This window comes from Athene cunicularia, assembly GCF_003259725.1.
Source record: "Athene cunicularia isolate RWA chromosome 1 unlocalized genomic scaffold, athCun1 chr1_part1, whole genome shotgun sequence".
In the NCBI taxonomy this organism is placed as follows: Eukaryota; Metazoa; Chordata; class Aves; order Strigiformes; family Strigidae; genus Athene; species Athene cunicularia.
Window position 1 is genome coordinate 8,454,242 of NW_020799091.1, and position 26,126 is coordinate 8,480,367.

At 39.6% G+C, this 26,126-nt stretch overlaps 1 protein-coding gene across 6 annotated transcripts in view; it reads left to right on the forward strand.

The window, feature by feature from the left end:
* The first annotated feature begins 5,183 nt into the window (after positions 1-5,183).
* Positions 5,184-26,126, forward strand: part of LOC113476441 (N-acetylated-alpha-linked acidic dipeptidase 2-like) — a 34,264-nt gene continuing 13,321 nt past the window's right edge. For 2 of the 6 annotated variants that reach the window (XM_026842054.1, XM_026842061.1), the window contains exons 1-13: positions 5,184-5,337; positions 6,829-6,940; positions 9,942-10,128; positions 11,532-11,633; positions 12,439-12,564; positions 13,285-13,471; positions 14,555-14,648; positions 14,926-15,024; positions 17,185-17,270; positions 17,854-17,973; positions 18,398-18,480; positions 21,251-21,314; positions 23,977-24,044. In XM_026842054.1, the coding sequence (XP_026697855.1) occupies positions 5,256-5,337; positions 6,829-6,940; positions 9,942-10,128; positions 11,532-11,633; positions 12,439-12,564; positions 13,285-13,471; positions 14,555-14,648; positions 14,926-15,024; positions 17,185-17,270; positions 17,854-17,973; positions 18,398-18,480; positions 21,251-21,314; positions 23,977-24,044 (1,410 nt within the window). In that variant the 5' untranslated portion in view covers positions 5,184-5,255. Of the gene's footprint in view, positions 5,338-6,828; positions 6,941-9,941; positions 10,129-11,531; positions 11,634-12,438; positions 12,565-13,284; positions 13,472-14,554; positions 14,649-14,925; positions 15,025-17,184; positions 17,271-17,853; positions 17,974-18,397; positions 18,481-21,250; positions 21,315-23,976; positions 24,045-26,126 lie in introns of those variants that run through there. The other 4 variants (XM_026842070.1, XM_026842087.1, XM_026842078.1 and 1 more) reach the window with 4 other exon arrangements.

Sequence of the window (26,126 nt, forward strand, 5' to 3'; positions counted from 1 at the left end):
CAGGACTATCATAAAATCTTCTTCAGCAGCACAAGATTTTTCATCTGCATCCCTTTTTGAAGCGGTATATGCAGAGAGATCATTTCAAATTCTGAGTGGTCACTTCTTTTAATGGGGTTAAGCATTTTGCATTGCTCAACAGCATTCATTAAGATCAGCTCTAGTTCAACATAATCTGCACTAAAAATAGAAAAAGAGGATAGAATAAGTTAAAATGACTTAAGCATATGAAATATAAGGCCCCCTGTATTGCTCATTCTTTTCACTGAACTTCTCTTGTCCATGCTAATATCCTAGTTATGTCCAAGACTCACTCTGTAATGAGAGGAAAAGAAACCCCACACTTCTAAGGTATAACCTGTTTCATTCTAAATCAATGCCTGAAGCAAAGCACCTGTTTCTCCTTACCGATTTCTGCAATAGGAAGCCTGCTTCAGAAGGTGGGGAATTGGCATTGTACATGTCTAAATGAGATGAATCTCACCTCTAATGCCTGTTTGGCCCATTCTGTGCTGGTTTGCCAGCACTTTTAACAGACATAATGCAACATATTCAGGGTCTCTAGGTCAGCCCACAAAAATTTAGTACTCTAGGTCATAAAAGAGCAGCAAATGAGATTTCCTTATATAGTCCCTTACATAGGAATTAAAAGGGTGCTATGCCAGTTCTCACAACATAGTCTGCCCAGAGACACCTGAATCACAGAAATCAGCTTACATGCTTTGGTAAAACTTAAGATTCTACTGTGATTTTGAGAAGTTACTAAGATATTAGTAAGCTACCAGTATTGTATTGCTGACATTGACTTAGATTTTAAATTTCTGAAAATTTGAGGGTGGTTTTAAATCTATATAATGAAAGATTGGAAAAAATCTTCAGTAAAAGTCTGCCCTGGATTGGATGCAGCCTGTGATAATATTTCAATCAAGAAATTCAGAATAGCAGCCACATGCATGGGTATGTGAATCTGTAAGAAATTCCATGGATAATGGATGTTTTCTGAGACAGATCAGGTAAGAAAATGAAAAGTTTTTCTTTGATGGCCTCAGATGAAAATTACCAGAGATCAAGCACAAAACATCCTCGTTGTGCTCTTGACATCAAACCTTGTTGTGAGGTCTGTGTGGAGCCCATATCACACAGAATGCCCTCGACATCCCTCCTCATCGGAGTGACTCTTGGCTCGTGACCTGCATGTTTCCATACTGCTCTGTGAGTGACTCCTCGATATGTTCTGAAACACGATCCCAGAGCACTCTCTGATCGGCTCTGAGCTTCCTTTAGATCAAGAAGGGCTCATATAGAACAATATGCAGATATGTAGAGACATCTCTGTATGTGTCTATGTGAGTGTACAAATGTGTACAAATATATACTTATTTATACATAGATACCCTTGACATGGATAATACATCTCTATATGTGTATATGTTGCACATTATATAGATTATATATATGCACCCACATATATCCATATCATAAGGCAATAAGGACAATAAGAAAAGGCCCAAAAGTCTTCCCCCACCCCCACCCCCCAAACCAGAAGAGCCAGCCAAGGGGTTCATACGTCAGAAATTTTATTTCGAGGTTGGTTTGTGTCGCGGAGCTCCCCCTGTCCAAGGCTGTGGGGAGGTTCCAGCCGCCTGTGGGGCCGTGGCAGGGTGCGGGCTGGGGCTGTGTGTGCTTCCTTGTCCTCAGGTCACGGGCTTGCAGAAAGCTGCAGAAATCTCCAGCCGCGTGGCTGAGGAGGGAGGGGATGGGAGTGTGCCAGGGTCTAGTCGCGTCCCTGTCTGGGCAGTAGGTACAAACAGCGGGAGCAGCCACCCTCAGTGACCGTGGGCACCCCCTGCCCAGGGCTCCCCAGCCTCAGGCCGGGACCATCAGTCCCCATCTCCCCAGCAGCCTGGAGACACCCGTCCTGGGGTGTCACGTCACCAACCCACCACCAGCCTGCTCCCACTGGGGCACGGCCACGACATTGCTGAGGCTGCTGCAGGAGCAGATAGCTCCAAAACGGCACCAGCCGGGTGTTATTTTGATTCCTTATCTTTCTGTCCTTGTGGAAGATCTCAGATCTCTCTGGCTGAGTGGCCAAGGACAGGGGTGCGCCCTGGTCCGGCCACGTCCTCTCTGGGGCCTCTGGCCCTGGAAGGCGAAGGAAGAGCAGGCACTGAGTGTGGCACCCCAGGCAGCCCCTGCCTCCCTGCCTGTGGCCCAGCTGTGCCCTTCCCTGCCCTCTTCCCTGGCCTCTCACCTCGGCCTTGGCTCACCCACCAGCTCGCCTCCAGCCTGGCTCTCCGCCCAGCCCTCGTCACCCCCCTGGGCCGGCTGTCCCCGACCCGCTGTGACACGGCCCCTGCCCACGTTCTGCTCTGGCAGAGCCACCCTAGAACCGGGGAGGGGCTGCCAGGGGCTGATGGACGGCCCAGCCCTCAGCTGCCCAGGGAAAAAGGGCTGTTGCTCCTCAGATTTACCCAGATGCAGTGGGCCAGATGATAACCCGGGCCTCTGAGGAAAACGGCCAACATGGAGAGCCCTCTGTGCTCCTGTCTGGGTGGGGACAGCCTGTCGCCCAGGGCTGCGACCACATCACAGCCCCCCATCGCCCCCAGCCCACCCCACCTCCCCTCGGCCTCCTCCTTGCTGTCAGGGCTGGGGCAGGGGGAGGTGGAGCCCACCATGAGGGTGCAGACAAATAAACGTGGTGTCTAAACACTGGGGAGCAGTTCAGGTCTTTGACATACCGACCTAGTGCCACTTGGGCTGTCAGAAAGCCTGATGTCCTATGAATAGACATGAAGTCAGCAGACTACTGGACCTGGGAAAAATGCATATCCACGTGGGACATACTAAGGCATCTGAAATTGCACTAAATACTTATTTTAATTCCAGTTTTATAGCCTGGAATTCCACTGGCTCAGTCTCTGGACAGTCGGCTCACACCTGCCTGCACAGAGCAGGATTCAGTCATCTGTACACAGGCTCTGCAGTGTCACTTCAGGGGTTGTGAGAAGTCTCCCCTGACCTGTAGCCGCTACCCCAGAGCAGGGCAGGCCTGATATAAATGCTGCCCTGTACTGGTTTGCTCTGTCTGGAGGTCTCGGACACTCTATGAGCTCCCAGGTGCCACTGGGTATTTTTCTGTTAGGAACTAAACACTCTCTGTACTGAATAATTGAAGTGCTCAAAGTTAGGTGTTAGTTAGCTCACTTCAGATATCCTAGGGCGTGATCCCAGGCGGCCTCCTGTGTCGTACATGGCAGCGCTATGGCACCGAGGAATCAGGAGTCAACAAGTAAAGGTAAGCTGTATAAATCGGGTGTGGTGTGGGAGAGGATGTTCTAATTTCTGTCTTTGTTTCTCACTACAAGTCTGTTTTAATTTCCAGTAAATTGAATTATTCTTCCCTAAGTCGAGTCTGTTTTGCCCATGACAGTAATTACCAAGTGATGTCCCTGTCTTTACCTCAACCCATGAGCTTTTCCATCTTAGTTCCTGCCTCTGTCCTGTTGTGGAGGGTGTATGATTCAAGGCATAGATTTATACTGTAAATTATGCTTTCATTTAAGTGGAACATATACTCCACCAGTGGCCAATCCATGAATATGCCACAACTAATAACTAATAGTACTAGGACTTTATTTTAAGTGGTAGAAGCCACTTGGTTGCTGCTATTGTTCAACCTCAGCATTTCTGATGCCCTTATCACTTTAAAAAGACATAGACGTAGAAATAAATATATTTCATACTTTCTCACTGCTGCTATACTTACCTTCTTCCTCCACTGATGTTATAATCATGTGATGCCTAATTTTAATAGCAATCTCCAAAAGCCCTTGTCACTTTACTGTCTATTATGTGCCAGTCCTACACCTGTGGTGCTATATAAATGCTAATAATACATCAATATGCTCATTCTTTATAAGTTCTGTAGGTGGAATTCCATCTGGTTTGTATATGTCAAGTGAGATGTTGGTGTGAAAAGTCCTTGCTGTTCAGAATTTGTGATGGCTTATGAGCAGTTGGGAAATGACAGAAAAAAAAAGATCACAAAACTGGACGTGCTTTTCATTTGAACAAGGACATCCAGACTTACGCTTAAGACAGTGGCTGTGACTGGTGCAGAATATCCAAGTGGTGTAATTCTTCTCTAAGATCTGCAAAGCTTTAGTGAAATAATTAGGACATTAAAGCGGTTTTTTTTCAGCTGTTTCTGAATATTTTCATCTCAACCAGGTATATTTAAGAAAGTTTTGATACTTGAAACACTGCCATTTCTTTCACAAAATGTATCCACTTGGGAATGATTGGTAAGAACTCAGATCATGTCCAAGCCCCAGAAAAGCTTTCCTGTCTTCTGCCAGATAACTGGTCTTAGATGGGCAGGTCCTCAGTTCCAGAAAGATCAGCCTTGGCTTCCATGTAGCCTTGCAGCAGCTCATCAGCAGGGAGTGATGTGCAGGGCTAAAGCAGGTCTGTACAAAATATGATGATTCTATGAAAATATCTTGACTATTCCCTGGGCTGAATATGGGTCCTTTCCCATGATACACTGATGGATTTCGCTGAATTATACCAGGAAAACTTGATCCTAGGAACCTTGTAATCCAAAATGTAAAAAAGCTAGAGAATATGGGAAATAGTTTTGCAATTTTTCCCAGCTGCAAATTGGATGACGTCTGGAAGTGTCCCCATTGGCTAATCTAAGTGGTATTCTGAACAGCTCTAAGTATTCATCATTTGCCAAGGATTAATACAACCACAGATTATAAAGGGGAGCCATTCAGTGCTTCCTTTGTAAGGGCAAAACAAGTTTTCCCTTCCTCCGTTTCATCTCTTGGACACTTCCACTGGAACAAATTCTAATTGTGATTAAGCCTAAAACAGGAACTTTCAAAACCAGAAAGTCCTGACAATGAATAGAAATTATCCTTTAAAATAGTATTTATGCATTGCTTCGTGCACAGTGTAAATGTACATTTGCTACAGAGATACACATACAGCTACACACAAACCGTCTTGTGGGGTGAGACAGAAATGAATGTTTTATTGAACTCAGAAAATCACTTTATCATCATCCTGGGATTAAGGCTGGTTAACCAGAACGAGAGCTGAGAAACACAGAAGCCAGGGTCAGCCCTGTGGCTGAGGGCGGGAAGAGGAGGAGAAGAGGGAGGAGGAGGAGGAGGAGGAGGAAGGCAGCTGCTTGTCTGCCCTCCTCGCAGCCTGCAAAGCTGCCGGCCACCGTTGCCCGTATGACCAGGAGCAAGGCCACCGCCTGCACATGGCTGAGCTGCCCCGGGCTGCTGGGCTGCTTCTTGCTGGGCTTTCTTGCAGGTGAGTACAGAGACACGGGGGCTCAGCCCGCAGCCTTTGCCCTCTCCGGATACTTGTGTGCAATCCCTGTTGTGATTAACTCCCCATCAGGGAGCTTTTACTGGGTTTTAGGGACATTTTAAAATACTTGTCCCACTGTTTTTGTAACAGGTTGCTATCTCTAGCAGTTTGGGTCTTTAGGGTGTGCTGTGTGCTTCAGCCCAAGATGAGCCCTGGTGAGTTGACAGCTTCCCGTAATGGGTAGTCAGATGTTGAAAGAGGAGAGATTAATAGAAGGGTTTAAGACTTCTGTGATTGCAAAACTGCAAGGATTATTTTTTATTTGTATTTCCTGATTTTTATTTAAATACTCCTTTTCAGTTACTATTTTAGAAATTAAGGGAAGAATGTACAGAAGGACTTTTGACCAACAGCCAAGAGTGGAGTTGCTGAATTTTTCATCATGAACTTTGCTAGAACATTAGATTCTTTTCTGCAGTCACTTGCAGCATTTTAAGTCCAGAGTTGCACATCTGTTTTAAACTTGTGTTGTAGCACGCACCTAAAGCTAAAACATGAAAGAAAAATCCATAAGGGCTATTAAATATAAAAAAAACATTAATTTGATTTAAGAGATCCCTGAACTGCAAATTTCTGGTGTTTGTGCTATTCTTATACTTTCCCTGAACATCCTCTTTTGGCCATGCTCCAAAACAGGATACTGGGCAAGATGGACTTTTGCTCTGATCCAGTACCATGGTTAAATTGAGTGTTACTACAATTGTATTTAAGGCAAACAAGTCGTAGATCTTGTGCAGGTGACAGCACATATACTTGGCTTGATTTTGACAATTTTCCCAGTTTGGGATTTTCTAACTATAATATCATTTGTTTCCTTGTTTGTTTGTTTAAAGACAAATTCATATAGTGGATATACTCTCTCCTTGCAGATTTATGGCTACTGAAAAATCTTTAACTTTTAAAAACTGACTTGGGTCACAGTTAACTTTCTTCCTTCACTTATTAAATAGACTAACCCCACCCTTCCCCAAATCTGTAACTATTATAATGCTGGCAGGCTGTCTGCTGACTCCTAGACCTTCACTTTAAATATGCTTATACACATATTTTAAAATATATATATTTAAATTAAATAAGGGAATTTAATCATGAGTATCAGGAATTCAATCTTCACCCTGAAAACACTTAATCGAGAATTTAAACTACAGTTTAATGAGATGAATCTGCCTTTAAAAGGGGACTGTATTTACCAGAGTTTTAGGGTGTACTCTTTTAACTATGTCACTTTTTTGGTAGTTCAGTCAATGAAGTATATTTTACTTTTTTGCTTCAATTCCATGTTTGAGCCAGCAAACACTGACAGAGGGTGCTCTAAGCCCTGTTCATCCTCATGGTTTTAATGAGACTGTTCAGTGCTTTAGGTTGCACATGAGTTTAAAATGTGAGGACTGGGGTTCTTGCTAAGCAACAAGCTTTTCAAATGTGTTTCAGGATGGTTTACAAAGCTGATCGAAAAACCCCCCAACTCTTCAGATGTCTATCAAAACGTGCGACAGAAACTTGTGGCTGAAATGAAAGCAGAAAACATCAAGCAATTCCTTCGGTAAGCCCTGCACATCTTGGGTTTTGAATAATTTTATCAGTCACAAAAGCCAGAAAGTGATAACATCAGCTCCAAGGAACAGCCTCTGAAAGCAGAGCTGTTAATATGCTTTGGAAGTATTTGGTTTGTACAGAATGTCTGGGGGGAAGGAGAAGGGAGAGACTCACAACCCTTCTGTTTCCCCCTCCCCATTTTTGAAGTTACCTTTTTGGAGTGGTTGTACTGTTAAGTGTACTTCCCTCAAGCTGCATTACTGCCAGAGCTTATCATGCTTTTTTATTATAATTTTCCATAGTCTTGATTTAATGCGGTATAAGTGTCTGGTTTTATTTCACACGTGTCGGGAGCTCTAACATTGGATAACTTTGCTTTGTCTCAGACTGAGATGATTTTACTGGATTTGAGATGCACTGATTGCTATTCATTACATTTTTTATATAATCTGTCCACTGTCTCCTTAAACCTTCAGTTTGAGCAGCTGGTCTAAATAGGAAATGAATATATTGAACACGTAGCATTAAAAATGCTACAAAGTTTGCATGGCACTGAGTTACATGTGTACTTAAAATTGATAATTCCTTTAACGTGTCCATGTTGGCTAATGTGCTGTTAATTGAGAGCTTGAGATCCCATTACACCCTGTCCGCTGATGAAGGTCCCTGTCCATGCACAGTGTGTGTGTGTATGGTTGGTTAAATCTTGCATGATGTAATTCTTATTAAATACACTTTTTTGCATCCATGAGGTCTCTTCAAGACATCTAAAACGCTGAGGATATGGAAATAATTGTTTTGCTGTGTATTCCACTGGAAACGAAAAAAAAAAAAAAAAAGTTCATATTTGTATCTTTCACAGAGGAACAGATATATTCACACAAAAAGTAAACAAATATAACCTCTGGTTAGTAATACATTGCTATTCAGCATGTAAGTCAGCAGCTGCATCACAAACATCAAAGGATTACTGAAGAATTTGACTTGTGTACATTTATTCTAAAACTGAAATTTCTCATTTCTAACATCAATTAGCCTTTTAAGTCTATAGGCCTTATCTTACTTTATATTTGTTGCTCTCAGTAGATTGGAGAGTTTTTTTAAGATTGTGTTTGAGTGAGAGTCTAGGCAACATGGAGACTGATGACAGCATGAAATAGCTCTGCAATTATGCTAAAGTTTCTTGGCCATAGGGTATTAATGGTATCTGTTTTGTCTGCTTGCTTTGATGATGGGCCAAATGCTTAATACTGTTTTGGGTTTTTTCTTAAATTTAAATAAAAAGCAGGAACTGCAGAAAAATTACATTAATACACTATCCAAAAAGTTTTTTAAAAGCATATAAAAATGTGAACTTAAGGATTTTGATCCATATTCTTACTTTTTCAGACTACTAAATCTACTTTTATCAAGTGGGTAAAACAAACTATGAGGTTCAGAAAATGCAGACACTTTAACCTTTAGCATTGAATCATAGCTCTGGAAAGGGTGAAACTATTTGGAAGTGAAAAACTGAAAAAAAAAGCATCATGTGTTCTTCAGTATATTATTCCTTATGGCATATGTAGTATTTAAACTTAATTTAAATGAATTAAAAGGCACTTAAAATACTCCAGAGAATTAAAGTGCATAAAGAAAACAGGCAACAAACTTTGGTAAAGGAACACGGTGCATACCTGCTCAGTTTTAAAGAGAGGGAAAGACAACAGCAGAGAGCAGATGGTTGTGGTCTACTTAGAGAATCTAGGTGCATTCAAATCCAGGGTGCCCAGGGGGGTTCACATGAAAGACCTGGATGTTATGATTGCAAAGCTGTTGTCGATGAGAAGTTCTGGTGATTGTAAGAAGTACCTGGTGGCTGAAAAAAGGCTGATGTGCCCATTTTTAAGTAAGGCAAGGACAGCCTGGGTGGGCCATGGGCTGCTCAGCTTTGCTTCAGTCCCTGGAATCTTTTTCCTGGAAGAGCCTTCTGGAATCTGTTTCCAAACACATGAAGGACACAAAGATAGTTAAGAACATTCAGCATATATTTGCCATTTGTTTATATGGTTAACATGATTGCCTTCTGTAAGGAAATGACTGCCTACATGGATGAGCGGGGCCATGGCAGTGGCTGTAACACCCTTGACTTTAACAAGGCTTTGGACGTTGTCTCCCACAACATTCTCATTTGGAAGCTGAGGGAGCACATACTGAAGAACAAGCTGTTACATGGGTTGAAAATAGTCTGAACTGACAGGTTGAAGTTCTACTAATCATGATATTTGGTACCACTAATTATTGGTAACGAATGGTATCTGACATTCATGGGGCAGCCTGCTGGGGATTCAAAGCTGGTGTTCAGTACCCACTGACTCATCAGAGTTCACCATAACTTGTTTGCTCAGTGGGTCAGTCAAATTGTAGTCAGATTTTTGTAGCCCAGAGGGGCTGGATATTGTTCCTATTTATCACCATTATGTGTTATATCTCACCTGGATGTAAGTGTTGTTAAGAAGGCTTTTATTATTCAGGCTTTTGATTAAGAAAAAAAGAATCTGTGCTGATAGTTTGACATAATGATTTTCATGTTAAACTTATTAGTTAATGTTATGCCAACAATGTATAAACCCAACATCAGATACTAGAATTATTTGAAGGGCTCCTTTCTGAATGTGTAGCTTTCCTGTATCTACTTCCCCTCCTTGCATGCTGTTCATATTCTTTTGCTGAATGTCTTTGACACTGATTTTCATTGCTTCTGTGTAGATGTGGCTATTTCTGTTATACAAAGAGAAAAGTTCAGCTGCCTTATCTTAAGGCCTCAGGAAAGATACTCTGCTCTGACTACATTTTGTGCTTATCCTGACGTGAACTGATAAACAAACATGTTACACAGCTCAGACTTTAACTATCAGTCCGTAGTTTTCATGCATGTGTCTTGAAGAGAAGCTTTATACACACTGATCCTAGTTCACTATTGTGCCTCGACATTTGCTGCTTACTCGCAGTTTTCTGTTTTATTCTAGCTCGTTTACCAAGTTGCCTCACCTCGCAGGAACTGAACAGAATCTTCTTCTTGCCAAACAAATTCAAGGCCAGTGGAAGGAATTTGGACTGGATTCAGCAGAACTTGTTCATTATGATGTGCTTCTTTCATACCCGAACGAAACGCAGCCAAACTACATCTCAATAATTGATGATCAAGGGAATGAGGTGATCTTTTTAATGATTAGACTATATTTATGTAAGACTTCTTTAAAGAAACAGTGTCTTCCTCTGTTTTCCCACTCACTCATCCCAGCATGTGCTTTATAATATCATAAAAAATCCAGCACAAAGGGAACTCTTATTTAGGAATGGCTTTCCCGACTGTGCAGCGGAACAGCAGAGTGGCAGAAGTCTCAGTGCCTCATACAGTAGAGAAAGGATCTGTGGAGAAGCTGCAGTTAACACCAATAAACCATAAGGTCTAAGCATGGCCATACTGGTTCAGATTAAGGATACATCTAGGCCAGTATCCTATTTACATAAGCAGCCTTAAGTGGATGCACAGGAAGTTTAAAAACAAAGAAATGTATTTAAGGCATGCAAATCTTCCAGTGTCTACCTGTTTTCATCTCAGTGGTTCTCTGAGCATGGTGCAATTAGTCTCTTTAAGAATCCTCATTAGACTTCTTTTCCAAGTTTATCCAGTTAGTGACCCTTCTTAGAGCTCTCTCCCAAGTACCTATCCAATCTCTGCTTGAACATCTGTACAATTTTTGCTTCCACAACATGCCGAGGTAAGGAATGCCACACAGATACTATTCATTGTATGAAGAACTACCTCCTTTCACTGGCTCTGAACATGATCCTACCAGCTTCCTGTGGTGTCTCCTAAGTATTAATAAACAGTCAGTCTACAGTCACCTTCTCCATTTTGTGCACACAGGGAAATAAAGATGTAGATGTAAAATCTGACAAGGAGTCTGAGCAAGGAGAAGAGACGGGACTGCTAGAGAAGCATCGTAGCACATAGGTAGGGATGAACAGCCCTGGTGGAAACTTAAGGAATATGTGCTCAGGGTCGACATGAGCTTAGAGGTGAAAGAATTAAGAAATTCTTCCAGAAATCCTGTAACAGTCTCTCAGCTATAATCTCACATGGTGACAAAGAGTGAACATGAACCTTGAGGAACAAGAGTGTTATAATACCTAGCAATAAAAGGCAGCACATTTAACTGGAGCATAACTAGCAAAGAGGTGAAGAATAATAATAATACAGGTGGGATTAATCACAAAAATTACCTGTGATGGCATGGATGAACTACATGTCTTTTATTGCCACCACTTGGTAATTTTCAGCTAATTCTTTGCTTAGGTTCAGGCAGTGACTGATGAGCATTTTCTGACAAGTGATTTATCTCTCTGTATTCATATCTACATTCCGTTATAAAAATTCAGCTATATATCCCTTGCTGTTTTTTTTTGTTTGAATTTATGCATGCTAGTTAGAATTGTATTTTTTGCTAACAGTTTATGGAAACTAGCATATCATTTGCAATAACCAAGCTTAGTGTACAAACTTGTGCTGGAGGTAGAGTGTTTGACCAGAGACTTCTGTTATTTATTGATAGATTTTCAATACATCATTGTTTGAACCACCTCCACGGGGGTATGAAAATGTTACTCATATACTACCACCATATAATGCTTTTTCAGCACAAGGAGTGCCAGAGGTAAGAAAAAAAAAAGTATGTAAGGGTATAATTAGCTGAAGTCATATTTTGTGAAACATTTGCTGGGATAGATTGCTTCAACTTCTCAAAATATTTGTTGTAGTAGTTTTAATTAATCATTAGTATGAAAGAACACTTAAGGACAGATAGGCCACTTATGATGTGACGGCTAGAAGTCTCCTATTAAAAAAAAAAAATAAAAAAAATTCTCAAATTGCTAGAATTCTGAATCACATAATAAGTGAAAAGCTTTTATCTTTATGGAAAATTTTGGATACATCTCAGATTACTCCACATTGCTCAGTCATATGAAGAAGACTTGCATAAATCTTAAGTAGAAATAGTAATATATAAATCAATTTGGAAGACATTTAGGATTAAGTGACTGTCTTCAAAGGCGACAAAACTTGTTTACTTCATCTGATAATTCATCATGGAGGAACAAGTCAGGAAGAACTTTGCATTGCAGAAACGAATGAAATTGTATAGTAGTGAGTGTTTGTGTCTGCAAGGAATACCACTGTTTTTTCATGGCCACAGAAGTTTGTCAGTTTAGCAAAGTATGTTAGTTTAGTGTCCAACCTCAGTTTGTAGGACTGATGTTAAGGGTGGGATCATATGGAGAGGTCAGCAGTTTGAGCCAAGGCTTCCTGTAGAATATTATGGATACCTTTTGCTATTGTTTGTAGAAATGCAAAAAAATAACTATAGAGTACACAGTGAATGAAACTCTGTATTTCTGAAAACAGATGTTTCGCTTGCTGAAAGACCAGTTGCCATAAAACTGCTTTTGTTTTCTGTGCAGGCAGATCTGGTATATGTGAACTATGGCCGTACCGAAGATTTTTTTAAGCTGGAGCGTGAAATGGGAATTAACTGTATAGGAAAGATTGTCATTGCCAGATATGGGAAGATCTTCAGAGGAAACAAAGTAAGGGTTGTGTTTTATGTTTTCCCTCAGTAGGTCAGGCATTGCTCATGGTATTGTTGGTGGGAATTAATGTGGGCAGTAAGTTGCAATATATGAGCAGAAGGAAGTCAGCAATGTATCCATTGTGACTGCATTCTAAGAATAACTTCCAAAACAAGAAAAACATGAATGTATTAATCTCCTGAGACTGTGATGAATGCAAACTCCTTAGGCAGATCTTGCAAGAAAAAGGTTTGTTTAGCAAACTGACTAGTTTGTAGAGCCAAGGCTTTTAATGCTTTTCATCCATAGGACTGCAGTATTTTGAAGAAGTAAGTATTTGACAAGGAGTCTGATACATGGAGATTGCATAACTAACTCTTCTGACTTCAGGTAACAACTCTGACAGAATTGGTGATGGTGGAACAGTGGGGATAGTGGTCAGTTTTTGTTTCCTGTGCTTTATTTTGTGGCCTTGAACTATGACTAAAGGCATGACACAAATAATGAACGCACAGGGTTTCACAGTGGTTTGTTCTGCTGAGTCTATGGTCACTCTTCCAAATATACAGCTTCCAAAGATGTGTCCCCATGGAAGTAAATTGCAACATTCAGATTTATTACTGCATTTAAAAAAAACAAAACAAACAAACAACAAAAAAACCCAAACAAAAAAAAAAAAAACAAAACAAAAAAACCAAACCAAAATCAGGCTTTTTTAAAAAGAAAATAATTTCACAGGTTAAAAATGCCATATTAGCAGGAGCCCAAGGGATCATACTTTATTCGGACCCTGCTGACTACTGCGCCCCAGGAGTAGATGCTTATCCAGATGGCTGGAACCTTCCAGGTGGAGGAGCCCAGCGTGGGAACGTGCTAAACCTGAACGGAGCTGGGGACCCTCTAACACCAGGTTATCCGGCAAAAGGTGAAAGAAATACCTATACACTGGGCCATCAAGTACTTTATAATATGGTGATGAAATTTATTGTGGCACTAGAAATTATCTATTTTCAGTACAGAAAATACATTCAATGAAATAAGCTGCTTAAAAATATTTTTAGCAGTAGTTAATTTTCCTATTGCAATTCAAGTTCTACCTGTATGTCATTTCAACTGGTTGCTTTTGAGTTAAGCAGGGAAAGCAAGTTCTTAGGAAAAACCCTATTATCTCAGCCTTGAAACTCTTAGAAAATGGCTGAGAATTTATAGCAATTTTTAAATTTCTGTGTTTCTGAAGAGGACTGCTTTAAACTAGTTTATAGTCTACCATCAAAGAGGAGTAATACCTCTGACTGGAGGTATGTTTCCTTGCTGGTCCTAAATTACAAGCAGAAAAACAGTTTAAAATGCTGTTTACAGGGATTAAATTTTCTGTAGTAAAAATAACAATAACTTGTAGTCTTCAAAAACCTGGCATCATGTGCTTGTCTTGTCCTTGTAGGCATCCTGAACTCAATCTGAACTAAAATGCCTACTAGTCCTGCCTGCTGATGGGGTGGGAATACAGGGGTGCTTCTGGAAAGCTCACTGGCTCGTGTGACCATTGTTAGGGGCAAAAGACAGCCTACTGAAAAAAACAGGATAGATTCTGTGTGCCTCACCCACCAGGTTTAGAGACACTGACTGTCTTCAACACAGGTAAATGCATCCGTGGATGTCTTCTGCAACTTGCCAACAGGCTGCACAGGGACTGTCTTCACCTCACAACACCAGCTTGGTTATCCCACAGCCAGCTTTCAGGAGGTGTAATGATATGGATGGACAGCAAATCTAGCCTTGCATCGAATGTGGGGTCTTCTCTTACACTGTTATGCAGATACATTAATGCATTTGTGGTTCTGTCATTAATTTTTTGTTTCCTAGAAGCAATATCTAAGAAATTATGTTAGAATTAAAAAAATGATGCATGCTTGTGGCTACTGAGTGGCTGCACTGTTCAAACATATTTCCAGTTTGGTGAAAGTTTCTAAGAAAACTATAAACTTGACATTTTGTTCTGGTTTCTCAGAGTACACTTTCAGGTATAAAGTTAATGAAGGTGTAGGGATTCCCAAAATCCCAGTTCATCCCATTGGATATCATGATGCGGAAGTATTATTACGGTGAGTATACATCATTCCTCCTCACCAGAAGTCAGTATTCACAAATGTGCAGCAAAAGTATTTACATTAAGATGGTAAAATCCATGCTGGTATTTATTGATCTCAATCGCGGCAGTGTGTGCTTCAGGAAATGTAGATAATTCAAAGCAATCTGTTTCTGGCATAATGTTTTTAAGAATTTTGCAAACCCACCTTGTTTTAGGTGCAATAATCATTAAGGGATTTTAAGGTTTTAGCCTGCTGGTCAACTACATTTTTCTTGGTTTTCACTTAACAGAGCAATGGGAGGACCCGCAGCTCCAGACAGCAGCTGGAAGGGAAGCCTCAATGTGTCTTATAACATAGGGCCAGGATTTGCAGAGAATTCTTCTGCAAGGTCTGTTTTAACATTTGCCTATTTATAAAATATTAAAATATATAAAAAAAATATTAAAAAAAAAAATCTCAGCAAGAAAGACTGTTAAACAATACATCGAGAGATATTCTGGAGAAATTTACTTCTATCTGAGTGGGCAACACTTGGTGATAATTGTTAGAATTTGGAAATAAATTATCAAAACTATGGTCAATGGATGGACAGATTCAGAGGGTATAGGTTTTATCCTTACGTTAAGGTTCAGACGTTGTTTCACTGGTCCTTTCCAAAATGGCTATATATCGGTAAGAAGACATTTTTTAATACTGTTAATCCTAAACTTCCTCCCCACTTCAAGTTTGGTCTTTCTTTTCTGTTTCTGATGACCAAGGGGACAATAGGACAGCCAGTTTGTACCAGTCCAACAGGGAAGGACTGACAATTCCGTAGTTCTCTTCCGCATATGTTTCCTTTGTCTCCTAGCAGCCTCCCAGGGTTTCTGTGACCTTAGAGCTGTGAAGTGTGGCAATGATTTGGGAGTCCATCAAGCGTTCCCCAAAGCTGGGAGACCCCATGTTTGAAAGTCCTGAACAACAGGACATAAGAGTCCAATGCACATATATCTTACTAAGTTGTTTGGGTGGAACTGGCCTTTGACCAGTTGGAATAGCAATAGTATGTTTGTGGTTATGTTTTTTTCAGCTCTAACAGAGAAATACAACTGTCCAGGTCTCTAGTGCTACTAACAGAGTCGCTCTCTAGCAGACCAAGACACATAACAATTGCATTTGGCCATCAGGGCTCTCTCCATGACTGGCTCTCAGGGACAGTCATAGCATTCTTCCTTTTTATAACTGATAAGCTGCAATCGATAAAGCTGAAGACCACTTTTCTATCCCTTTTTCACATAATACTTTCCATTTTCATCAGAAATTATTCTATGAGGACTAGTAGTGAACCACAATGAACAGTATAAAAATGGTGTATCATTATCACCGCCCCACCTCCTGCAGAAGAAGAGTGTGTCTGAATATATCATTTTAGAAAGACTTCATTGATCATTATTCATTTCTGCTCTGCTTAACACTAGTTGAAAATGAATAAAATAGGGCTAAATAAATAAGAAAGCATATTTGACATAATTAAGGTGTTGTTTGGAATGTCTTGAAGAGCAACAGTGAGAAAAGAAACAATATGATTCATCCACAAAACATACACATAGGAAATATTTTTGAATGCAGTTTTTAACATCTTCCTACTTGATAGGGTAACAGTTTTTGTAAATATGGGCTATTGCTAGATATACTTTTTTCTCAGAGTATCTCCATGTCAAAATGAACCTTCTGAGTCTGGGTAGAAAGTCACTTGCACATGGAAAGTGCAAGTATATGCATGCTCAAGGCAGTGGTGTCAGTTATTTTCTGGGCAAAGATCCAGTAGCCGTCCTGAAGTAGGTTTTGATTTTGACAGCTATGCAGATTTGCTGCTGAAAAGATAACTTCAAATGTGAAACTCTTGGGGTTTTGCCAGACACAAGAAAAGCACTGTTTGATGCATTCTTTCTTCTACAGGTTAAGAGGGGCTGAATACTACATTATTTTTAGTTCTCTTAATACCTGAATTTCCTTCCTTTTTATAAAATTTCACAAGCAGATTTTACAGGGGGTGTAGGGATGGAGGGTTGGCAAATCTTCATCACTTAGATCTGCTGTCCTAAACAGACATTTCAATTTATTCCTGGATGAATATTTCTAATTACCTTCTCTGCAAGTTCTGCCTTATTACACATAATTGTGCTAGAAAACCAAAGTGTATTCTTTATAAAAACATGTATGTCCACAGTTATAATTTTGGTGAAGATATAAAACTATTTTTAATTACTGTATATGCTTTTCAATTTACTCCTCTAATTATCTGATTGACTCCCATAAGTAACAATTCAATAAATTCTGTAAATGCAGGTTTATAGATTGCCTGCTTCATAGGGTTGTTTTTCTTTCTGTCAGCAGGTTAACATGAAAAAAAAAAAAAGGGACACTCATACAGCATGACAGGTTAGATCAGTGCCGAACACACAAAGCAGAACAGAAACATAAACTTTCTGTCTTATGAGTTATTAACATTGACTTTTTATTGCCTTCTCAGTCAGAAATTGTTACTTCATATTGCTTTTCATTTCAGAAAAGTCAGAATGCATGTTCATACAAACAATAAAATAACACGAATTTACAATGTCATTGGCATCCTCAGAGGAGCTGTGGAACCAGGTGAGCATCGTGTGCTTTTAATTCCTTCTTCAATTTTAATTTTAATTCCTTCTTTATTTGTGTTTGGTGAAACCTCAAGTTTTTTAGATAGTCAGATAATATGGAATCTGAGAAACCCTTAATAGTTGTCCTGTTCCTCCCATCACACTGTTTTTCATTGGCATTGGCATAGAATGATAGATGTCAGAGAATTTTTTTACACTGCCTGTTATTTTACAGTAGATTTCTCCTTACATCATCCATACAATTTGCCTTTGCAAAAATTAACCCAATGTAAAGTACAGAAAGCTAGTGATGATTTCAGACCTCAACATACTATTGTTGATACTTAATAGCAGGTTGTATACATGAAAGACTTTTAAGGCAAAAAAATATGTATAAAACATTTCTTGCCTTCATTTATATACTTCAGTAGAGTAAGTGAATGATTGCAGATTACCTTAAAAATACATTTGTAGCATTGCTATTAAGCTTCGTATTTTGTTTGAAGGGGATTCAATCGAAGTAGGGCTTCAATCAAAGGAAATACAGGTAACCTAAATGCATTTTTAATTAAGGATTGATATTATATGTTTGTTTCCAGATAGATATGTTATTTTAGGAGGTCATAGAGACTCTTGGGTATTTGGTGGTATCGATCCAACTACGGGTGCAGCTGTTCTACAAGAGGTTGTACGGAGTTTTGGTAAAATGAAGAAGGAAGGTAACCTTACAGACATAAAATGATGGATATGGAAAACAGCAGCTTTGAGGAACTGTGTTGCATGTTTCCACAAGCAGTTGTGTTGATTTAACTTTTAACCTCTACAGAAAGTTATATTTCTTATGATGAAATATGCAAATTAATTGAAGAGATGCATATGTGGCATTGCATCTTAGTTGGCTGAATTTATTCTCTTACATTTCTCATCAGTGTAATAGTATCCTCTTAGTTGTGTAGAATGAAAATATTTCATTAAGAAGAAATGCCTCTGCAATAATACATTCATCTAAGGAGTTTAGAGAGTATTTTTTATGGCTATATCAAAAAGTACTATTTTTTAAAAGTGATTTCAATCAACTGTGGTGATCTTTCACTAGACTTTATAACTTTAAGTTGACTTTCAAGTTTAACTATGTGATTGCAGGTTGGAGACCTAAGCGGACTATTATTTTTGCTAGCTGGGATGCAGAAGAATTTGGATTATTGGGTTCCACGGAATGGGCTGAGGTAAGTAAAAAAATAGTGTAAAGAAAGCAAAACTTGAAAGTCTGTTGTAGGCAGCTGCAATACCCTGTGGCATCTATTCGTAGACTGCAATCAATAGTTCGAGGTAAAATTGGAGCACAACAGACTCCTTCAGGTGCTGTGAGACCCTCGTATAACTATACGAATTACCTACCTAACGTCTTACATCATAAGTGCACAACCTCTTCTAAGATTTAAAAATCTACTTTAATTCAAAGCTAATGTCCCTCAGTGGTCGCTATGTGGAAATCTACCCCTTCATTTAACAGAATGATAGCATTTTATAGAACCTAAATTGGTTTACTTTCTAACTTTCTACTCAAAAAATTCCTTACTTTCCATAAACTAAAGCCCAGATAATGTACCTTTGATCCATAAGCACACTAAGCCCTATGTGTAGAAACTAGTCCTTCTGGGCAAATGAAAGAGTAAGTAATCTGTGAGTGAATAGTTTCAAATTCCTGTGAAACCTCCAGTATTGTAGAGTTTCAGGGGCAGGACAATTGATTAATTCTGTAGCGGGATCCCTGACTATATTCCTGCCTGATAGAAGGATGTTGAGAAATTCACAGGTGAGGTTCTGAACGTTTTTCTCTTCCTTTCCCTGTTGGGCATGTTGAGTTCTTAACCCTGTGAGTGGATTTGTTCAGCCCCAGTAAGAAATATAGGTCTTACAAGAGTTTTCATTCCTTTGTCTGTAAAATCCAAATTAAAAATAGAGCAGGCAGAAAACTGTCAGATGAAACATTTCTGCTGAATTATGTCAACTTATTAGTACTGAGTAGTTTAACAGAAATTTATAGTCTTGTCTCTTGTTCTTCTGTTAGAATTTTATTTACAAGACTGTATTTAAATATGTTGACAGGTTTTAAAATCTATATATAAAAAAAAATCTTTTTATTTTAGTTTATTGGCAGGCATTTCAGTAAACCACAAAATTACATAGCAAAATGACACGTGTCAGAAGAGGTAACAAAACCAGAAATATGCTCCCAAACACCAAAGGGACTCCATCATTCTGTTAGCAAAGCTGAGGTTTCTGTTGCTTTGGATTTGCACTAATTCTTTCTCGCATAAACGGTTTGGCTTCCAGCTGCAATAGACTCTCTGCATCTTACTCTTGGTTTATGGGACATTAGATGAAGAAAACACAATTTAAATTATCTTTAAAATCACTGAGAGATTTAAAAATTTACTTTAAATTTTACTGAGATATTTTAAAGAGTTCTCTTTAAATTTTCTTCCCAACTGAACTCCACTGGTAACAAAAGTATACTGCATATAAAACTTTATTTGTGATTTCTTTGTCTGTGTATCTGTGCACATATTTAGATACTGTCAAGAAAAACACACAACTGTTTTAACTATGAGGAATATGAAACAATGATACTTAAAAGATCCATTTCTCTTGAGCAAGCCATGAATAAATTAGTTCTTTTGTTTGATTTGTTCACATATTGCTACTGTTGTTCTGTAATGTTTTTTGTTTAATAATTTAAAATCTAGTAATCTATCATCCATTACTTCATGAAACAGCAGCTGTACTAGATTAGAAAGCCATGAGCACAATTTATATTTGAACCTCAATTTTTTAATATTATTGTTTTATTGTTTTATCTTGGTGGCATGCATCCCTACTCTTTTACACCTAAATTATACTCAGTTTCTCTAGAGGCATTCCTCACAGCTTACATTTATGTTTTCTGCAGCTGCCAGATGTCACATACTAAATCTTGAGGAAAATTAACCCATGATATTCACCATCTTCTCATTAATAAAAAGACTCTGCAACTGCGTCAACATCCTTTTGTTATGTAGACAATCTCCGTTGCTCCTAAATGAAGGAATTTCTTAATGCTTTTGCATATATACAAGGCCTCATGTATGCATACACAGGCTTGCTCCCTCCTTTCATATTCTTTTGCAAGATCTCCTCTACAGTTTGTTTTAATGATATTAATTTCATTATGAAGTTATCAATTACCGATTCCATTTTTAGTTCACATGACTTACAAATGATTAGTTGGGTTATAAATTGAATGAATCAAGTAACAATTACTAACCTAATTAGAATATCTATCACAAAGCCAAGACTTAGTAAAATACCACTTACTGATTAGAATATCAATTTCAAACATAATTACCAGTTTGCAAAAAATCAAACAAGTGTGTGTATATATTTAGCATAAAAGCAATGCTGGTTGAGTCAAAACATTCAGATTCATTTTTATAGGAAGTGTCAGTGTTCTGACATCCCTTTTGAAATGAAAGAGTGTAGAAATGACAACAATACTCGGTTTACAAGTGTTAAAATTGAGTTCATTGCTGGGAGCTCACATGCATAACTAGGGATTAAAAGCGTGGAGGAATTCTGACTGACCTCACAGTCACATGTTGAATGTTCAAAAAGGTCTGCAAGTACAGAATTAAAACACACATATAACCTTAATTCACCCTGTTAGAATGTTGTTCAGTCATTTTCCCGTTCCATCTTGCTTCTGTGAGATGCAGTGGGAAGCTCCCACATTTTGTGAATGTCTTCCACAACAAAGTAAGTTCCAGAAAGCAGGAGTGAATTTCACATGCCTAGATCACTGACCCATCCTCAAACATTAATATAATTAGTAAGGTATGTAGTGCTGCTTACCCTGACAGGGTTCTTAAAGGTAATGCTGTAAAACCCACTGCACTTAACATGATCTTGACTAAATGTCACTAACTGAAAATAATAATTACACTTTTACAACCACAGGAAAATGCCAGAATCCTCCAGGAACGGGCAGTTGCTTACATCAACACAGATTCTTCTATAGAAGGTGTGTCTTTTATTTTTAAACTCACTTTACCTCACAGATGTAAATTTTCATAGTTCACTGTATATTTCTTATTGCATCCAGAGCTGGCAAATGTAAGATAGATAATGTGATGTTCAGAATAAGTGTAGTAAATACAGAATTAAGTTGAAAGAGTGAAAAATTTAAATTCTCATTTTGCTTTCTTGTTGCAAATAGTGCCATCCATGAGCTGCAGCCCACAAGTCTGGAGTCCAGAATGTCTCCTTTGAAGGAGTTTAGTATTCTGTGCTGATGATCTGAGAGGTCTGAATATTAAACTCTCTCTTAACTGCATTAGCTTTAATTTATAATTGTAGGTTTAATATATGACATATTGCTCCTTGTTCTGATTGCAGCTCCAGCTCCTTTCCCTGTAGAATTATAATATTTTGGGACACTAATTGATTACAATCTTAAGACAATTTGTGTCAAGAACTTATTTTGTGAGGGTGGCACCCATTTTGGTGCTTCAGGCCATTGTGGTCACCCTGTTCATTGCTGTGAGCTGAGACACTATGCAGGGAGTTATGCATTGTGGCAGGGCTGTTCTAGAAAAATAAGTGCTGTTTCACAAAAAAAAGCTGATCCATCATTATCCAATTTACTATGCCACTCAGATTATGAGATTCCTGTCATACAGGAATGCTGCTTAGAAACTGGACTTCCAATTTTGGGCCCAACATTATGTCCTAATTCACAAAATACTTCTTAAATTATACCGAGATTTGTTACAGAAGGACTTAATTTATTGTTGTCTATGATAAAATAATAGTCAGTAGCATCCTGTGAAGCAGTCCTGCATCATAACCTCAGTTATTCAGGACATTGCTCTTTCCATGTTAAACCCAACTTATTTGGTCTTACTGTGTGTGAATGAAGTGGATATCAACAGGCATACTTAAGAACTTTTTTTTTTTTTTTTTTTTCCTGTCAGCTGAAAATTTTGTCTGTCACAAAAGGATAAGAAAGAAAGAAAGAAAGAAAAGCCAAAGCCAGTTTCTAAATGCTCAGTTGGAGTTGGGGTATAGGGAAGCTTAGAGCTGTTCTTCAATTATGCAGCCTACATGCTGTGTAAAAAGTAGAGCAGAATTTCACGCCTAGAAGATCTCACCAATGAAATAATAGCTTTACAACTGCTTCATATTCTCAGCATGGGTTGTAACACATATTTTTTAGTTGGTTTGCAGCCAACATGCTGCTGCCTTAACAATTTTCTTCTAAATCTTGATTATTCAAACATGTCTCTTGATTTATGCATTAAAGAAAATGTGAAAGTAAAACCACTGGAAAAGGAATATGTAATAAGGAGAAGAACATCATATTTAGTGTACTGTTTTAAGTATGTTGGACTTCTTTCATCTAACTGAGCATTAAAATCTCCTGTAGAGCCGTAGCATCCATGTACTCGGCTGATTATTTTATCATCATACATTCTCCACAGCACTTCTTATGCCACATTTTGGACAGTGAAATATTTCTATTCATTGTCCTTTAACAATGAAGAGAATAGTGGGTCACCCTTTTGAGCATTTTTGTGACTTTAATTTCCAGTTCTCAAATATAGACTCTCCTCAGAAACATCATTGACTTTATCTAGTATTTTTTCCATCATCATGGGGTTTTCTGTAATTGTCAGTCTAGTTTTCTTGTGAGTACACTCTGTGCAAAGGATGACCCAAAGGTCTAAAGCCATATCAAAGCCTAATAACTGTGTTTTCTGAGAGTTTATGTTTTATTATGCCCCAGCCTTCTCATCCCTCCTTCCTTCTTTGCTGTTTTCTGTATTTGAGGGCAGAGGTGTTTGCCCAGGTCCTGTCTGGTGGCTGCAGTCTGTAGAGAAGACAGTTTTACATTCCTGCCTGCCTCAGAAGTGGTGATAGTTTCTTTTCAATGGGGCTCTTGCTGCTGTAACTGACAACTTCAGTATGAGATATTTACCTAGCTCAACATAGCTCACAGGCAGTGTGGAAACCTTGTGCATGTAAACTGTAGGAGTCACAGCATGGGGGTAAAAGGGGAGGTTTAGGACACAGTAGAGGAAAACATTACTCTGCATCTTTGTTGCCTCCTGTTTGGGTTAGACTTATTTCTGAAATATAAAATGCCAGATGTCTCGCAAGTCTCTTTCTTACTCAGAAAATGACCTGTCTTTCACATACAGTCTTGCAAAAATATTGAAAAAGTACTCTTTATGATAAGAGAATAAGCAATGGCATTGAAAGTCTTCTTAAAACATCTTGAAGGGAATATGTCTTTCCTCCTGCACGGTTCCTGAACGCACTATTTTTAACAACCTACAAGAAGTAGGATGGTGCCATTGCCTTCTGTTTAACACAAGCTTCGAGGAGCATGTGAGTGAGACGGATTTGTAGCTAATGAGGGATAGTTAGTTGTATTTTAGAACTATGAGAAGGCTTAATTACACAGCGTATATCTACTACAACCAGTGGATCAGTCATATAGTAGCAGTAGCTTATACAATGTGACCAAGTAGTCTACTTCTGTATATATTCTGAGAAGTTCTAAAGTCTTGCCTTGGAGTCAAGAAGTTTATCTAAGAAAGGACTATAGGGTTTAATCCATTAAGAAGATAATGCCACTTGTATGTGGAGGGAAAATTTCCTTGTCTTTGTTTCATTTTCAGGTAACTACACATTAAGAGTTGACTGCACCCCTCTTCTCTACAAACTGGTGTATAATCTGACAAAAGAGGTACAGATCAGAGTGTCTATTCATGACTTCCTAAGAATGTAAAACTGCAAATTTATTGCACAAAATTCGATTATTGAATAATATGGGATTTAATTTATTGCTGTGCTGGAAGAATCTTAATCCCACACAAATCAATAGCAAACATCCCATCAGTGGTACACAGTCGAGGCTCACTGTTCCTCAGTATTCTTAGAAAGGTTGAAATGTGTCACTGATGTAAGTGGAATAGTATTTGCAATATATAGTAAAAATAATAATAATATAACCAAGATAATAAGACACTTGAGCAGGATCATTTCTCTAAAGTGAAAAGTATTTGAGGATATAAATTGCATTTTAAATTTCCATTTCATGTGCAAAAGAGAACTTATTAATTTTTATGTTGGCTGGCTACCATTTTCTCTCTGTTTATTTCCCCTTCATATCTGGTTAGCCCCCTGAAGTACTGTGATAAATATTGAAGGACTGAGAGGGTTTTGTAACAGGTCAGATGTATGGATTTGCATGATTACAAGTGTCTAATCATGTCTCCTTTGCTTTCACCTCTCAGGATGAATTATCATAAGGCTGAAAGATTGTGGTCCATTAAAGCATGAAACTTCATTGGCCATATGAGAAGTTAAGCACATTAGACAACTAGCATGAGCCATTGTCACTACCCTTAGATATGGATTCATCTCAATTAACAGAAGACATCTCTGTCTGACTTAAGCAACATAGGCTGCCTTTAAAGGCAATGTGTAGAAATAGGTACCTTTGAGATGAGATTCATTTGGCCGAATGTGGTTGTCTACTCTTGTACGTCCAGAACTCTCAAACTATTTTTCCCCCTTGACATTAAGGGAACCCAGGTGACTTGGTCCAGTGTAAAAATCTGCACTGTAATGTGCTAGGTAGGCTGACTCCAGCTATTATTTTCCCATCACACTAGATACATTCATCCTGAACTGTTTTCAAATGCAATAGACTTTCTTTTAACACTAGAAATGTAATGGTTTGAATCTGGGGTGGTTTATCTATGTTATACTCATGTTTTTCCCTTCCCTTCCCTTCCCTTCCCTTCCCTTCCCTTCCCTTCCCTTCCCTTCCCTTCCCTTCCCTTCCCTTCCCTTCCCTTCCCTTCCCTTCCCTTCCCTTCCCTTCCCTTCCCTTCCCTTCCCTTCCCTTCCCTTCCCTTCCCTTCCCTTCCCTTCCCTTCCCTTCCCTTCCCTTCCCTTCCCTTCCCTTCCCTTCCCTTCCCTTCCCTTCCCTTCCCTTCCCTTCCCTTCCCTTCCCTTCCCTTCCCTTCCCTTCCCTTCCCTTCCCTTCCCTTCCCTTCCCTTCCCTTCCCTTCCCTTCCCTTCCCTTCCCTTCCCTTCCCTTCCCTTCCCTTCCCTTCCCTTCCCTTCCCTTCCCTTCCCTTCCCTTCCCTTCCCTTCCCTTCCCTTCCCTTCCCTTCCCTTCCCTTCCCTTCCCTTCCCTTCCCTTCCCTTCCCTTCCCTTCCCTTCCCTTCCCTTCCCTTCCCTTCCCTTCCCTTCCCTTCCCTTCCCTTCCCTTCCCTTCCCTTCCCTTCCCTTCCCTTCCCTTCCCTTCCCTTCCCTTCCCTTCCCTTCCCTTCCCTTCCCTTCCCTTCCCTTCCCTTCCCTTCCCTTCCCTTCCCTTCCCTTCCCTTCCCTTCCCTTCCCTTCCCTTCCCTTCCCTTCCCTTCCCTTCCCTTCCCTTCCCTTCCCTTCCCTTCCCTTCCCTTCCCTTCCCTTCCCTTCCCTTCCCTTCCCTTCCCTTCCCTTCCCTTCCCTTCCCTTCCCTTCCCTTCCCTTCCCTTCCCTTCCCTTCCCTTCCCTTCCCTTCCCTTCCCTTCCCTTCCCTTCCCTTCCCTTCCCTTCCCTTCCCTTCCCTTCCCTTCCCTTCCCTTCCCTTCCCTTCCCTTCCCTTCCCTTCCCTTCCCTTCCCTTCCCTTCCCTTCCCTTCCCTTCCCTTCCCTTCCCTTCCCTTCCCTTCCCTTCCCTTCCCTTCCCTTCCCTTCCCTTCCCTTCCCTTCCCTTCCCTTCCCTTCCCTTCCCTTCCCTTCCCTTCCCTTCCCTTCCCTTCCCTTCCCTTCCCTT